Source organism: Dryobates pubescens, chromosome 22, assembly GCF_014839835.1.
Source record: "Dryobates pubescens isolate bDryPub1 chromosome 22, bDryPub1.pri, whole genome shotgun sequence".
Classification (NCBI taxonomy): domain Eukaryota; kingdom Metazoa; phylum Chordata; class Aves; order Piciformes; family Picidae; genus Dryobates; species Dryobates pubescens.
This window is the reverse complement of record NC_071633.1, coordinates 5,815,141-5,831,066: the sequence shown is the minus strand read 5'-3', so window position 1 is coordinate 5,831,066 and position 15,926 is coordinate 5,815,141. Positions and strand designations below refer to the sequence as shown.

At 40.9% G+C, this 15,926-nt stretch overlaps 1 protein-coding gene across 1 annotated transcript in view; it reads right to left on the bottom strand.

The window, feature by feature from the left end:
- ANO3 (anoctamin 3) overlaps positions 1 to 15,926 on the bottom strand; it is a 122,620-nt gene that overhangs the window by 33,557 nt on the left and 73,137 nt on the right. The window contains exons 9-13 of the mRNA XM_054171673.1: positions 14,013 to 14,119; positions 11,924 to 11,979; positions 9,472 to 9,593; positions 8,205 to 8,339; positions 2,240 to 2,336 (exon numbers count right to left, since the gene is read on the bottom strand). Of these exons, the coding sequence (XP_054027648.1) occupies positions 2,240 to 2,336; positions 8,205 to 8,339; positions 9,472 to 9,593; positions 11,924 to 11,979; positions 14,013 to 14,119 (517 nt within the window). The remainder of the gene's footprint in view (positions 1 to 2,239; positions 2,337 to 8,204; positions 8,340 to 9,471; positions 9,594 to 11,923; positions 11,980 to 14,012; positions 14,120 to 15,926) is intronic.

Sequence of the window (15,926 nt, the reverse complement as noted above, 5' to 3'; positions counted from 1 at the left end):
AAGAAAAAAACTAATGAGCATGAGTCTGAAAGTGTGAGAGGTGAACAAAAGCAGCACAATAAATCTGATTCACATTTTCAGGTTTGCATGTAGACCTGTGTGAGGATGTGATTTTGGATATTCTGCTCAGGGAAAGTGCATCTTTCCAAGGGAACAGAAAATGAACCAATCAACCAAACATAACCCTGCAGGACTAACGTTGCTAGAAGTACAAAATACATATTTGGCTCCTCATCTAGCTTTATCTTTACAAAAAGTGTTTGGGTGAAAGTCTTTCAGCAGCACACTCAGAATTAAGGTTTAACTGTCTTAAAGGTTAAATGCATAGTCAGAGGCTCTGTGTTGACCAGAAGCCCCTATGCAGAAGTGAATTGTTGTTGAATCTGGTGCTGGTCCCTCAGCATGTCTGACTGATGTTGTCATCGTCATACAATACTTCAGGTTCTCCAAATCCACCCTGGATCAACACCCTGCCACAGGGCTTGAGGGCAAGGTGTACTGAATGCAGGACCAGCCCAAAGAGCCCTAGGGCACCATACTAATCATCCACGGATCAAAGAGTCCACTTAATGTGGACGAGAATGACAGCGTGGGCATCTGGCAATTCAGATTACAACTCGGGTATTATCTGCCTTTCCCTTAAATTATAACCTTCACTTCAGTGTGGTATTTTTAAGTGAAAATGGAATAAAGAGGGAGGGGATGAGAGGAATGGGCAGTAGCAAGAAGGAAAAAGGAATCTTTTGTATTTTGTCTCCAGCTTTACAGAAAACTTGGCACAAGAAACATTTGAAGTATATGATTTTTCCAGCATTAGTTTGTTCTGTCTGAAGTGCTTCTCTAGAGGGAAACTTGGCAGATGCTTAAGAAAGAAACCCTGAGATCAGTTTGAGTAACATGAAATATGAGCACAAGGGCTATGTAAAGGAGGCAGGTCCCACGATGCAAGCATGTCTGGGGAGATAAACTTCACTTAAAGGAACTCACTTTTCCTAATGAACTCAGTGCTTAGCTACTCATATACAAAGAGCTATGTGAAAAAGGACTAAAGCACTTATTTCACAATAAGGGTGCTGGTGTTAGAATGAATGAAGAATAGATTCCCTTGCATATCAGCTCGGTGTTTCTGTGGCAGCAAGACAGAGAAGTTATGTTCCCAAAATGACAAAAGCAGAGGGAAATGCTGACAAGCTCCATCTCAGGAAGAAGAAAGTAAGCAGGAAATGCCATTTCCTTTTCCCAGAGAGCAGATCTGACGTCGTATTTTTAAACATGTTAGTTTCACATACTGATATTACTAACAGTGCTTCAGAAAGTAGAGAGGAACATTTCACTTGAAATCAGACTGTAGTTTTCTAACATTGCAGATTGTTTCTATTCCCTAATTTGGGTGCAAACACAGTAGAAGTGCTGACACATGCTTGAATATGTGCTGTTCAGCTTGAGCAGCATGGTAGCACCCAGCAGGATCATAATCCCTGCTGGAAACCAGACGTTTCCTAGAAAGAGGATAATGACTGATGCTGCAGTGAGCTTTTCCTTAGAGACAAACTGGTGAGTGAAGGCATTACAGCCAGAATCTCTGTTACATGAAGCCTCATTGATCTTTTTGTTTTAATTCTTCTTATTTTTAACTTTTTCTTCACCATTGGAAGAAAAATGCCGAGGCTGCATTTGGAGCATTATGAACATCGCACACATGAAAATAGATTGCTCACTTGAAAACACTCCACATCATACAGAGGTGCAGATACACTTGTGGTTATTTAAGTTTAAAGCATAGCTTCTTGAAGCAAAATATTTAGTTGTGTAAAATCTTTGCACTGGTTTGACAGACCAAAGCGCATCACAGGCACATTATGCTAGAGAATTCCTTGAGGAGAAGCAAAGAGTTGATTTACATAGTAATTGTGAGCAAAGGAAACAGAGGAAAATGTTAATCATAGAGGAAAGTAGGAAAAAACCTTTCAAAAAAATAATATTACTCTAGGGACATTGTAAGTTGATGAAAAGAATAAGGATTTAGGAAGGAAATGCCCACAGAAAGTAGAACAAATTTTAGAACAATCTCTGATCATCTCAAAGCAGTCCCTTATTGAAAACACAAAGGCTGAAAAAATATCCCTCAGTAGGGAAACAAAATGTTTTGCAGGAATCTGCTGAAACAAGGGCAGCCATTACACAATGACAGTGGATCTCTAGACAAAAATTATCTTAATAGCAATAAGAAAATGATTACCTTGGCATATATGCAGCTCTCATTGAGTTTTTGCAGCGTGCAATTGCGTTCACACATAGGGCACATGATGGTTTCGTTTGCCTCACAGATCTCTTTGCTTTGGTACAAGACAGGAAAGTACAGGTTATAAAAAGGCTTTTAGCTTTCATACAATCATTCTGTGGTTATGCCATTTGCAGTTTCTACTTGTTAACAGCATGCCTACACCACAAAACTGGCTCAATAAAATAGAAGTGAATGTTTGACTTGAAAAGCCTAGTCCCAAATCAATAGCCTGAAAACTGAGCAGTATTTTTGGGCATCACACAACACTTCTCACACATGTGAATAGCCTATTTTCTCCCAAATATCATGAAGATAAGAACAAAATATTGCTTATTACCTTGCAATCCATTTACTGTATATTTTTCTAAGCAATGTAGAAGACACCAAAGAGGATGGACATCTCTGGTATAACTACACTGATTTAATTCAGCTTTTCCCAGTTTACATCAGCTGAAGGTCCACGCCACAAGACGATCACATGGACATTCAGATCAGTTGGTCACATGTGAAAACCCACTGATGGGGATTTCTGGCAGTACTATTTCAAGTCTTTGCATTTTTATTTCCTACAGAAGAACTTACATATAGTATTAATAAAAACCCCATACACTTTAATACCCTGTTTTGGGGGAAAATATATTCAAGGGACATTCTGATGTTTAAGGATCTGGGATTTAGGAATATGATTCATAGATTCACAGAATGGTTTAGGGTGGAAGGGACATTAAAGACAATCTAGATCCAACCCCCCTGCCATGGCCAGGGACACCGTACACCAGACCAGCTTCCTCGAGGCCTCATCCAACCTGGCCTGAAACACCTCCAGGGAGGGGGCATCCACTACCTCCCTGGACAACCTGTTCCAGTGTCTCACTACCTTTACTGTAAAGAATTTCTTTCTAACATCCAGTCTAAATCTCCCTTCTAGAAGAATTACCAGAACTGCAAAAATGAATTTTAAGGCGAATTTTAACTGCAGTGAGGAAGCTTCCCAAAGAACCTCAGCAATCGCCTTCCCCTGTCCATCAGCAAAGCTGACATGTCTGAAATGATCCTCTGACACACCAGGAAAGTAGCAGTCTAAAAACAAATACCTAGAAAGCCCCTCTAATTTGTTTTAATAAACATTGCTCTTTCACTGACTCACAAAAGCTGAATTCCCAGTTCTAATACTGCATGGAAGATTATTCTCATTTCCAAATGAGTGCATCTGTTAAAGCCCTTCCAACAAAACAGCAAACATATTCTGGTTGCCTAGGTGCCACTTTTATAGCCTTCAGTCACACTTCACATAACACTGGAATCTCTAATCCACTGAAACCCTACAGCATAACCTGGATCTGACAAATTGTCTTAAGCAACCTTTAATCCAGAATGAGCAGAGCCAGTCATTTCAGAGCTGCAGAGTAACAGAAATGTTCTAGTGTGTCACATCAGATCATGTTCTTCCTGGCATTTGCATTCAAATGACTAAGCACAGAAAATAATTCTTCTAACAGTACGTTATAATAGTTTGGCAATAATGCAACCTGTTGTCAAATGTAAGGCCAAATCATAGTGTACTTTGAATTTAAAATGAACATTGTGAATGTTGTATTTCCTCTATTATAGATCTGGAGTTAAAATCTGGGTTTGTTTTTAATAACATCTGAAGCTCGACGCAATTATGCCGACAGTGATAGGTCACGTGCCTCACCATTACTCTCCAAGGCAGGAACATTTGTTACAGGAGTGTTTGTGACAGGTGCTATGTTAACTGCTACTGCAACTCACATCCTCAGTAAAGCAGAGCAAAATACGCTTAGGAAAGATGTTGAGTTGCTGGAATGCGTCCAGAGAAGGGCAACCAAGCTGGGGAGGGGTTTGGAGCACAGCCTTGTGCGGAGAGGCTGAGGGAGCTGGGGTTGCTTAGCCTGGAGAAGAGGAGGCTCAGGGGACACCTTATTGCTCTCTACAACTACCTGAAGGGTGGTTGTAGCCAGGTGGGGGTTGGTCTCTTCTCCCAGGCAACCAGCACCAGAACAAGAGGACACAGTCTCTTGCTGTGCCAGGGGAGGTTTAGGCTGCATTTTAGGAAGAGACTGGATGGGGTGCTTGGTGCCATGGTGTAGTTGATTAGATGGTGTTGGATGATGGGTTGGACACGATCTTGAAGGTCTCTTCCAACCTGTTCTATTCTGTTCTATTCTGTTCTGTTCCATTCCATGCCACTCCATTCCATGCCACTCCATTCCATGCCACTCCATTCCAAACTCTGTGACCAGCTGCTGACACCATAGTCTCAGTACCCTGAGTGACCTCGGTGCTGGAGTTATTCCAAACACACACACTCAAACCCCCTTCATTCCAATGTGCTTCCAGCATCACTGACAATCTCATGCAACTGTTTTGTGTCATTAAAAAAATAATTAATTCCTAACCAGGTAGAATGGGGATGTTTCTGTTTGTAAACAAGGGACACACGTGTGTTTGCTTATAATAGTGTCTAGTCCCTGAAATGAAGCCCATTCAGGGCTTCTGTCTTCCCATCTTATTTCACCTTTCTCCTCCCTGTACAACACACTTGAGTTACTGAATGATTCAACCAGGCTTGAAAGCTTATTGTTTCCCTCAAACTCAAACTGAAGGAAGGAGAGAAAGACTATGAGAAGGGGCAAGAGGCCAGTGTAAGGGGGGCACTTGCCCTGGGAAAGGAACCATGAAAAGGAAGCAACTCTATTCCATTTCCAGCTAACTTGTGACAGTGCCACATACAGAGCATCTTTCCTTTACTGCCAGGCTGAGAGGAGGTCGTGGCACAGGCAGAGATATACATAGAATCATAGAATCAATAAGGTTGGAAAAGACCTCAAAGATCAAGTCCAACCTGTCACCCAACACCTCATGACTACCAAACCATGGCCCCAAGTGCCATGTCCAACCCTCTCTTGAACACCTCCAGGGACAGTGACTCCACCACCTCTCTGGGCAGCACATTCCAATGGCTAACAACTCTCTCTGTGAAGAACTTTCTCCTCACCTCCAGCCTAAACTTCCCCTGGTACAGCTTGAGACTGTGTCCTCTTGTTCTGGTGCTGATTGCCTGGAGAAGAGACCAACCTCCTCCTGGCTACAGCCTCCCTTCAGATAGTTGTAGACAGCAATAAGGTCTCCCCTGAGCCTCCTCTTCTCCAGGCTAAACAATCCCAGCTCCCTCACCCTTTCCTCATAGGGCTTGTGCTCCTCAGTCTCGTTGCCCTTCTCTGGACACATTCAAGAGTCTCAGTGTCCTTCTGAAATTGAGGGGCCCAGAACTGGACACAGTATTCAAGGTATATTTATATACATTTAAATACATGCAGCCAAAAAAGCCAACTAGTATAAGGACAGACAGAACACAGAGCAGAGGCTGGCAGCTGTACACATTGCAAGCAAGACAAAAGTAACTTCTGGATGGGACATCATTCTGCATAACACTTGAATTATCACTGCATCAAACCTAAGGCTGGCATCACAAGCTGCAATAGACACTATATGTTATTTGCTCCTTTGCTGCTGAAACTGTGCTGGATCTCAAAGGAAAAAGAGGAAATAGTTTTCTGGTTGCAGTCACCAGAGGGGGCTCACAACAGCTCCCAGCGTCTGAGGAGTGAGGGGACATCCCCTGAGGAACGCAGCTTCTCCAAAACCGATTCCAGTCGCTATGTTATGGGACACAGAACAGGTGAAACCCAGAGGTTTTGCCAGAATTTACCACCCACTGATCCTAATAACAGACACTAAGAAGATGAAACCTGTTTGACATGAAGTAGTATTGCCCTGAGTAAAACTGAATCTTGAGCAACGCGGCAGTTGTGACATTGCCATACTGCCCTGGAACTCGGTACAAATTCCTAACTAACATTGGGTTTCCTGTGTCTTGATTTTGGCAGAATAATGTACTCCAGTCACTCTGTTTTTTCCTGAGGGCTGCTGAATGTTGCATTTGCATACCACAGTAGCTGCCATGCTCCAAATCAAAGGATGTGTTTTAAACTGGCTATAGCTGTTTATTTAGCAGTTTTCTTTAAGTGACTGCAAAAACACTGGATAAATAACCTCACAGTCTCAGAATATGGCAAGAATAAGAACATTTAGGTTGTACAGTCTCTCTGCCTACTAACAGATTACTCCTGTCTGCTCTAGCTAGGAGGTTGCTGTCTAATCCTCACTAACCCTTTCCAGGCTAGGTAAGCAAATATGGCAAAGAGCAGCATCTGTTATCACTGGCCTTTAGAAGTGCCTGAGTACACAAGGTGATACAGAAAACATTTACATTTTATCAAGCCAGTCAAAATCAGCTTGAGTTAGTTAAGCTGTGTTCTTGACTCCATGCCTCACAGCAGTGCTTCCTACCGTGGTCACAGCATTGCGCCGGCACGACAGCGTTATGTCACGACTTGGATTTTGGGTTTCTTGGAGCACACCCCAGTTGCCAGCCATTTCTCAGTTAGCCTCCCGCTACACTCCAGCAATATATACCCCGCAACCTTCTGCAAGCAAGAGAATTGAGTCTCTCTGCTAAAAGAACTAAGCAGGAGTCGCATGAGCAAGACTCCTCGGCGTCTGACACACATACAAGCACATAATGGCTTGCAGGTTGAAAAATTAAATTGCTAGAAATTCTGCTCCTTCTCTTGAGGAATGTCAGTGCTGTACCTTTCTCTCCCACAAGGAGTGCTTGAAATATTAAGCTGTATCCTGATAATAGTAGATTATAGCCCTTTGTTCCCCTCCCTTGCTGAAGCTGCGTTGCTGAACATGTGAAGAATATGATACCCAGTTCTACAGTCCCTGTGCTCTAAGAACAGGCTGATCCTCTACATCACCTCCATTGCATTTGACAGGCATTTACTGTGGAATAAAAATAAAAACTAAAAATCCTAATATAGAGAACAACATCCCAAAGATAGCTGAGTTTCCTGGATGATACATTAATTTCATTTAATGCAGTTTGAAGTTGTAAAATCTCTCAGGAGTTTGCTGCACAAAAGCAAGGCTCAAAAAAAAAAGCATTAATTACAGCACTGCAGAATGTAACAGCTCACTGTGCAACAGAAGATAAAAGCAATCCCCTAAAGAAAATGCAGAGCAGTCCTATCAAAGCCCAAGAAACAGCACTTCACATGAAACCTACTTAGAGCCTAAGCATCCAGCTTCTTGGAGAAACAGCTGCAAATGTAAGAGCATTGATACTGGTGCGTCTGATGACATCTAATGGAAAACTTTGTAACAAGTTGTAATAAGTGCATCCTCTGAAACAGTGCCTAAAAATATAGGTAGTCCCTAACTCGAGCACCTGCATCACTATTGCCAAATTGACCTAAACACCCCTCACAGCAAAATCACAACAATGAGAAACTTGAAAACTAGGCTTATCTCCCAGGGCTGTAATCTCCCCACAGCTGGGTCTCCTGGTTGCAGTCTACTCTGACAGAGTTAAGAGTTTTGTTAGACTCAAGGTCTGCCACGATTAATACAGAGAGAAAACAAAGGCACAGGCAAAATTAAATTGCTGTTAAGCAATTGCACTACACTCTGGAAGTCACAGGCAAAATGGAGATAAAGAGGGAGGATTTCTGACTTTTTCCACCCATTAGCCTGTCAACCACTGCAGTACTCATTACATAAGAATTGGTCCTCTCTGTGTTTCCTTACAGATAGAATGGGGAATCACAGCAGATGCAGTGGGCAGAGCACTTGCTGTGAAAAGACAAACCCAGCCTGATGCAAAGCAGATGTACAAAGTGGATACACTTGACTGAAGAACACAAGGTTGTATTTGGTTATTTTTACATAATTATCATATTGGAAAAGTGTTTCTAATTTTAATAATGATCTGAGAGGTACCAGACTGCTCCTAATTTTCAACAGGCTATTATATATTTAAATGAGAGTTTACCTTACTTGGCTGGAATCCATTGTAAATAATCCATAAAGGAAAACAAAGAGCCCAACCAGTGCAGCAGGAATAAGCATTCCAGTGTACCACCCCAACCAGGCAAAATACAGTCCAATTTTCTCACCAAAATATCGCCTACATGAAAAGGAAACACATACATTGTTTAAAGTTAAAATTTGGGATGACCTCTATCTTCACAGCAGCAGAATAGCTCCAAAGATTAATTACAAGTTTTTTATTTCAGGCTAGCACAGTATTCCAGTGACAGTAATTGCAGAATATGTATTTTAAAAGGCTGCAGCTGAAGTGCTCTGCAATTTTTATGTCCTTGCAGTGACTAAGTAGATGCACTAGCTTCAACATTATTAATTGCAGGACATCTTATTTGTACACACACACACACACACATACATATATAAAGAGACAAAAACATTCTGCAAAGGGATAAAGTAATTTGATGTGACCTAAGTATTCCATTGTAAAAAGCATTTCTGAGAGACAGTAATGCAGCATGGCATATTTCAAACTAATAACAGAGAAAATGATGGACTGAAAACACAAGTGGAAGACTGAGCTGAGTATAAGCTGCTAGAAAAGTGAAGTAGCAACGATCAGAAAGTCAGTCAAGGATAATACTATTTGAACAGCACAGAATTGTCCCTTGGCACATGCTTAGCTCCACAGTCTTTAGTGGAACAATAGTGGGTTGTGGCTGTCAGATCACGAATGAAAACTGACAGCAAGGAAAAATTAATTCCTGGTATTCAATGTCAAAGATGAGGAAAGGAAAAAACACAAACATTACCATTATTTAACTTCAATTCCATACATTTCTCTGCTTTACAATTGGTAATCTACAACATTTTTTACAAGATGCACAAGCAGAAGTTTATTTAAACCCACATGGACATGCAAATATTAGCTTGCTTTTTGACGCCACTGGATCAGATAACTTGTGACTGTCCTCTCTGCTCTCAAATGTGCTCTCATTAGGGGCAAGTGTCTCTGATCAACAGACCACATCATGGGCTTGTTTTTTAAGTTTCACACTGCAAATTCTGAGGCAGATGGATTTTAGGCAGCCTCACTGGAAATTAACAGCCCAAAAGACTGCCCCAAAGAAGCGACTGAGCACTTGCAGCTTATCTGTTAATATTGGGTAGCTACATATGACAGGAATACACAAGGAATTTAGTTAGTGTGGTTAACACACTGTTACCAGGTTGTTTGTATCACAGAAACAAACTACTCTTCAAAGTACTAATACCTGATTAAATCAAGAGGTTGGTATTTGTACCACATTCCCCACCGTGCCCACCGCTCATATAAGAGGTGCCTATGGTTCTGGGCTCCATGTGTTTTGATGGGATGTCTGCTTTTGTGGCTTCCCTGAAAAACACCAAGAAATAAAAGTACATTACAGATCACTAGGGGAAATGCAGGCATTTTTCACCTATTTCTAATAGGTATTTTTAATACAAATGTTCCCTAATTTAAATAAATAGGTCTATTATGATGGACACCTCTAGGACCTGCCACCCAGAGCTAACAGGCAAGCTTGACAGAAGCGATATGGTAACATATGCTGCTGCAAGGACCAGTTTCTCAAAGACTTAACAACAGAACTACTGCAATACAAGACTATAAAGAACTAAGTACAGCATTTCTATTTCCTTAGTATGCTTTCAGCCCTTTCAAAATGTTTCCTGAGATGTCTGTGCAATCTTTTTTCCCTTCCTAGAAATTTTAGCTATTTCTGGTATGTCCACTTCATTCTCTCCCAGACGTTTTCCAGGGCTTTAAGTTCTGTTTAAAACTACAGAAAAACATATTATTTCTGTGCTGTTTTCTAAGATGATGGGAAACAACAGAATTGGCACTATTTTGAAGCTACACAGGACTCTCAGAGGTATTAAAAGCAAAACACAGACTCAGTCTGACACAAAAGGAGTCCTTCCAGGTCACAGCTAACATTTGCAGGCCACCTGATGGTCTGAAATAGCCTCATGTCTGTGGCTGAATTTTTAGATCTGATAGACCCATACTAAGCAGAATCTCTTATATCTGTAATTTCAATACAGTTCTGAAGCAGAACATCTCCTTTAGCTGATTTTTTCCCCCCAAAAATAATCCCACCACTCAGTCATGGTAAAGAAAATCTTTTGTCAAATAACTTCAAGTAGGCCAAATAATTCCTTGGGAGGAGAGCAGAGTTCCCCAGAGCAGTATTTCAGAGTTAGCCATCAGACAGATTCTTGACCCTGGTAGCCCCATGTCATTTATTCATTTCAATTTTTATCATTTATTCAAAACCTCAAGCGTCCCTTGCAACTGAAGGAAAACCACTTCCTTGTTACAATCTGTTGACCCTCTGGTTTAAGAACGAGTTAAGAACAAAGCTAAACATAGCAAAGAGCCCAGTTCTACACATTTCTCATTACGGTTAGCAAAGAGGCATAGCAAAAACATTAACACAGAGTGTGACCTTTGTCACGTCTGGGAACACCTAGGAACAGAACATTGACTTCTTTTCACAGTCCTATGGGTAAATGACTGCAATGCATAAAGCATTACCCAGTACTGCACATTTTTAAACCTTTCTTTTTCTCCCCTGCTTTTTTTCTCCACAAAAGAGTTAAAGTCTCAACGTTCCCATTTAGGCTGAATTTTCACTCACTTGTTTGAGTGCTAAAGAAAAACCACAATAAAACAAAGCTGAGAGTGTTCAACCACTAGCCCTTAGCACCAATCAAGTAGCAATTAAAGTTAAGAGTGGCTTAAAAACATGACTTTGAAACAGCAGCTTGTGCTATAGCAAAGCAACATACACACAGCATGGATGTGACACCATGGTTTTGACAGTCACAGAATAGCTTCACAGGGTTTTCTGGCAGCTTTTCCCTGAGGTCACTAAAGCACAGCCAAAGTGTTAACAAAGTGTTAACAAATGCGCCTCCTCTCTATTCCCAGTATTTAATTATTAATGCCATTAAAAAAAAACCCAAACAAAATTACTCTCAGCAATTGGTAAAGCACAGGTCAGTCCTCTGAAAGATGAGGCCAAGTTACAACACTCAGCCTGAGCAACCACAGAGTGTGCAGCTGCAATTACGATGGTACTAATGGGCATACAAAATGACTGAAGGTGTGTGGCTTGCTTCTTTCTTTTCAGCACTCAAAGACTGCCTGAAAAAACCTCTGAAGTCCAACACACTACTACACATTTACTACAGGGGTTTCCTGTCTGTAGTAGACTTTAACCTTTCGAAAAACATACTGTCCAGTAGAAGTGATCCAGAGCCCTTCAGAAAAGACTAATTAGGAAATAATCTACCAGTCTTCCAAACAGTGATCAGGTGCAAAAGTAATTAGAAAACCAGAATATTTCATAGGTGGCAGGCAAAAAACATTTAATACAACAAATGGGAATAATTTGGAACAAATTATATTCTCATTAAGAACTCCACAGGCAATGTCCAGTTCATAAAAGAATAATTACAACATTCCAGTTCATGAAGAAAGTGCTCCAGAAAATTATTATACCAAATTATATGAGAAAAGTTTTTAAAGTCAATATTAAAGTAAGCCATAAAGAAAAAAGAATCTCAATAGATTACACAGTGAAATTAAAAGTTTGCAAGACAAGATGAAAAATAAAATAGGATCTCAAAACATTAGTGCTGCAATCTAAATAGAAAGACAAAAATTAAACAGGTTACCTCATGTGGTGGAAATGCAGCCTCATATGTTCCATTATTTAGCAGCCTATTAATACCTAAAAAAGAAAAAAGCTTTAGTTCCTATACCAATTTTTGTCCACATCTGATTTCAAGCAGTGTGAATTTTTCAAGCTACATACTGGGAATGTAACTTGGTATCAGGTGCTCAGGATGCTGTTAAGCATGACAATAATCAATAATCCCACCAGCTGTGCAGGTCTCGCTGATGCCTTGAGATTTCTGGCTCTGCCAAACTACAGCAACTTTCTGAGGGCCACTCTCTGCAGCTTTTCTCTAACAGTCAGGTGCAAGTACCAGATCAAATGTGAGAAGATAGTTACACTCATGTGGTACTCATCAGAGCAGATGATACAGATTTTATGGGTGACCAGATGATTTGACATACACAGACAATGGTCTGGACAGACAATCCTCCAGGCAGCAAACCCCCTGCAGGTTCAAAAGTTAACCTCTTAATTTGAAATATAAGTCAGCTGAGGGAGTCTGTATCAGAGGAGTCTTCTGCACCATGCTGGCTACAGCATTTTGGATCAGTTCCTAGTGTCTTCCTAAACCCAGATTTGTTGTGTTTTCAAAACACATTATAAAAAATAATAACCATTAATAATTATAATAAAACATTTCAATGGTCTGTGAGAGCACACTCTTAGCCAAGAGTTTCCCTGAGAAATAAATACTTATGATTTCAGATTCGTCCAAATATGCAAATTATGCTAAAATAATCTCAAGATGAAATTTGCCATCGTCAATTTTAAAGGCATTAGATTTGAACTCTTGTTTTCTATGGTTTTCCTGCTACTGATTTTATTCAGGAACTAAAGCAGCAACTTTCTGTACTTTCTATCATCTCCATATGTATCAGGTTTAAAAATATCTCCATATTTTTAATTCTTAATTTTCATTCCTGCAGAACCAGGGATCATACATACCACCCCCGTTTCTTGCAAAGGAAAATTAACAGTTAGACCTTCTAACAATCAGTAGTGTAAAAGAGTGTTGATATAAACTGAATTTAGTCTTCATGTCAACTGTTTCTGAGCTGCATGGAGACCTCAAAGAAGTTACGCTCATATTGATTCAGATGGAATGAAACAGCTGGGCAGCAGCAGAACCTCTATGACTAGTCCTTGAAAACATTCCAGAGTTTCCTGAAATTTATGTTATCTTGACTGTGGCTCTCAATATCATAACATCTCCAATTTATTTTAAGGAACAAGAAGGCCAATGGCATCCTGGCCAGTATCCGGAATAGTGTGGCCAGCAGGAGCAGGGAAGTCATTGTGCCCCTGTACTCAGCACTGGTTAGGCCACACCTTGAATACTGTGGCCAGTTCTGGGCTCCTCAATTTAAAAAGGACATTGAGACTCTTGAGCATGTCCAGAGAAGGGCAACGAGGCTGGGGAGAGGCCTCGAGCACAGCCCTACGAGGACAGGCTGAGGGACCTGGGGTTGCTTAGCCTGGAGAAGAGGCTCAGGGGAGACCTTATTGCTGTCTACAACTACCCCAAGGGTGTTTGTAGCCAGGAGGGGGTTGGTCTCTTCTCCCAGGCAGCCACCAACTGAACAAGAGGACACAGTCTCAAGCTGCACCAGGGGAAGTTTAGGCTGGAGGTGAGGAGAAAGTTCTTCAGAGAGAGTGTTGTTTGCCATTGGAATGTGCTGCCCAGGGAGGCGGTGGAATTGCCTTCCTTGAAAGTGTTCAAGAGGGGATTGGACGTGGCACTTGGTGCCATGGTTTAGTAGTAATGAGGTCTTGATGACAGATTGGACTTGATGATCTTTGAGGTCTTTTCCAACCTTATTGATTCTATGATTCTAAGGAATTAGGTGAAAAATATTGCCAATTGCTACTGTCATTAAAAAAAATAATCATTGCTGTGACATTCCTTCCCCTCTGACACTGGCCAAATTAAAAGGATGTCAGGGAATGGCCACATTCATTCAGTTTACTCAAATGTTATTTTTCCAGACAAGTAAAGATTGTTACAGCTTTGTAAAAGTAAACATTTTTTACCTTCAGGTTAGGGGAAAAACATAAATAAATTAAACCCCAAGCAGTTTTCTCACCCATTTTGGATTTTCCATCTTCATACTTAGTCCTCTGCAGCATGTGATGCACAATTCTACTTCTCGTGGAATTGCTGAAGAAGCTGTCCTTGTTGTTTATTGTAAAGCTATTAAAAGAATGAATGTCTCTTAATACTCAATGCAAAGGTGTTGAAAGATAGCTGCTCTAGTTTTCTGAGTGATTTATCTGATCTCTAACCTCCCTGGTTACTGCACAAGTTTTAAGACTTTTACATCCTTCGAGCATCTTCTCAGGTCTAATTTGTCATCAGCACAGATTGCTGGGAAAACAGAGCAAGTAAAACTCAACTCTAGAATAATTTACCATCTAAGTGTTATCTGTTCTGGAGGTAAATAATTAAACAAAGATCTTCAGGAGTGGTTGTTCCCAGATTCAAGCTGCTTATGAATTGGCTGTCATGGAACTACCGGAACCATTCTTTAGGGGAAAAAAAAGAGAAGCATTTCCATGCACCGGACACTTGAGTAGCAGCTCCACAACCACTTTCCCTTAGAGAATCCTAGGATGGAGCCATATAAAGCATCCGCTCCCAGATGGCTCTGGATTCCAGCCACAAGAGATCTGACACGCAGAGCTTTTGCCTACTTAGCTGTGCCAAAAGTGACACTATTAACAGTTGATGACATCATCTGAGTTAGTTGAGAAATAACACCAAAACCAGGTGATTAATCCAATGCAATATAGTCAATTAGTGGGAAAAAAAACACAACCCTAGGTGAGAGTACAAGGTAATTATTCTGTCTTTCCAGGGTATATACAGTTAGAAGCATACATCTTCTCTACTGCAAAGGAAAAAAATTCCTATTTAGCCTAACTTATATTTCTGTTTAAAATGAACATTTCTGCTCTTTATTTTAATTGCCATAAAATACTTTAAGAAGTAGCAAGAATTTTAAAGCCTAACTTTTTTTGGGATCAAGATCTGATAGGAAGGAGAAAAAACAACCTCATGCTGATTTTAGCTTGATCCAAGTGTTCCCAATTTCAACAACTGTTACAACTTTTGCTGTTTGAGCCAGCAGTGTGCCCAGGTGGCCAAGAAGGCAAATAGCATCCTGGCCTGTATCAGGAACAGTGTGGCCAGCAGGAGCAGGGAAGTCATTGTGCCCCTGTAGCACTGGTTAGGCCACACCTTAAGTCCTGTGTCCAGTTCTGGGCCCCTCAGTTTAGGAAAGATGTTGACTTGCTGGAGCGTGTCCAGAGGAGGGCAACAAAGCTGATGAGGGGTTTGGAGCACAGCCCTATGAGGAAAGGCTAAGGGAGATGGGGTTGCTTAGCCTGGAGAAAAGGAGGCTCAGGGTGAGACCTTATGGCTCTCTACAACTACATGAAGGGAGGTTGTAAATAGGTGGAGGTTGGTCTCTTCTCCCAGGCAACCAGCACCAGAACAAGAGGACACAGTCTCAAGCTGCGCCAGGGGAGGTTTAGGCTGGATGTTAGGAAGAAGTTCTTCATAGAAAGAGAGATTGGCCATTGGAATGTGCTGCCCAGGGAGGTGGTGGAGTCACCATCCCTGGAGGTGTTTAGGAGGAGACTGAATGGGGTGCTTGGTGTCATGGTTTAGTTGATTATATAGTGTTGGATGATAGGTTGGTCTTAATGATCTCAAAGGTCTCTTCCAGCCTGGTTAATCCTATTCTATTCTATTCTATTCTATTCTATTCTATTCTATTCTATTCTATTCTATTCTATTCTATTCTATTCTATTCTATTCTATTCTAACTTTTCTGTACATAAAATATGTAATTAAGCAAAGCAAACTTGAACAAGCATTGGCATTCTGTAATGCAACCAAAAGAAAAACTTCCAAAGCAAGAAGACAGTTTTCATTTTTCAGTTTAATTTCTGCCTCTACATCTGAGTGACCAGCAAATAACAAGTAACAGAGGGTG